Source organism: Semicossyphus pulcher, unplaced genomic scaffold, assembly GCF_022749685.1.
Source record: "Semicossyphus pulcher isolate SPU_LCO1_2020_fin unplaced genomic scaffold, fSemPul1.0.p SCAF_23, whole genome shotgun sequence".
In the NCBI taxonomy this organism is placed as follows: domain Eukaryota; kingdom Metazoa; phylum Chordata; class Actinopteri; order Labriformes; family Labridae; genus Semicossyphus; species Semicossyphus pulcher.
The window spans coordinates 12,969,649-12,970,845 of NW_027211697.1; the positions used below are offsets into that span (position 1 = coordinate 12,969,649).

General features: G+C 54.2%; 1 protein-coding gene across 1 annotated transcript; it reads right to left on the reverse strand.

Moving 5' to 3' along the window:
* On the reverse strand, nt 1-852 carry LOC138603184 (myeloid-associated differentiation marker homolog). Its single transcript, XM_069674886.1, has one exon. The coding sequence runs from the start codon at nt 850-852 to the stop codon at nt 1-3; it is 852 nt and encodes a 283-aa protein (XP_069530987.1).
* Between the last annotated feature and the right edge of the window lie 345 nt (nt 853-1,197).

Sequence of the window (1,197 nt, forward strand, 5' to 3'; positions counted from 1 at the left end):
TCACTGGCTCCTGACACAGAACACGAGGCGTATGGAGTACACGGAGTCCAGCGTGTACACAATAAAGTTGAGGATGGTCATGAAGGTGACCACCACCAGCTTGTCCCAGGGACAGAGGCTGCCACAGTTATTGGGTCTCTTGGTTTTGAAACTATACAGTGGCCAGATCACCATCGCTGTCATATACATCACCGCTGCCAAAATGTTATAAACGATAACTATCTTGTCAAAGGGGATTGGAAAATAAGAGGTGAGCTGTCCAATGGTGAGCAGGATGATGACCATGTTAAAGATGAAGCACAGGGAGAACACGGCCACGCTCCACTGCAGGCCTGCGGAGCCCAAGTACTGTCCCTCCTCCAGGGACATGAAGATGAGGCAGGCGAGGAACGTCTCCAGCATCTTCATGATGCCGGGCAGCGTGGACAGGAAGCCGATGTGCTCCCCGCTCGGGCGGAGGCGGGTTAAGACCACCTCGCCTGCGTAGACAGCAAGACAGACCCAGGACACCACAGACGCTCCGATCTGACGGTGGCAGGTCCTGCAGGTGAAGAAGGTGGGGTAGATGATGGAGGCCGAGAGGCACATGAGGCTCGCCAGAATAGCAAAGGCGGTGGTGAAATCCTCCCAGGCGAAGGGCAGTTTGGTGCTGACGGTGGTGAACTCCAGGATGAGGATGAGGAGGGTGAAGAAGAAGCAGAAACACCAGGTGAACATGCACCACGCCCAGTACGGAGATTTGTCATGTCCCACTGACGCCGCCAGGCTGAGAGACATACAGGCGAGGACGGTCGCCATTATTCTCATGATGCCCACAGGCTGAGTGAGGGCGCGTAAATCCACGTGGATCATGGCTGCACACGACGAGTCGGCGGGACCTAAAAAGAAAAGAAAAGGCGTCTCTTTTCCAAAGTCAGTTTGCTCTCAGTGCATGTCTCAGTGCAGCAAAGACGCCGTCCATGTAGAGGCCGAACAGGTGTGTTCTTGAAAATGAAACTCAAACTGTGCCGGTGTTCAAACAGAGCATCCTGAGCTTATCTGAGCACTTTATGGCCCCTGAGTAACTCCTCGGATTGGATAGTGACTGGGCGTTATCATGTTCGCCTCACGACAAACACACTGGACTCTGGTCCCCAGAGCGAGCCTCGCTCAGGAGCTAATCTCGCAGTGATGTAGGTGTGGCTCACATCCTGAGGA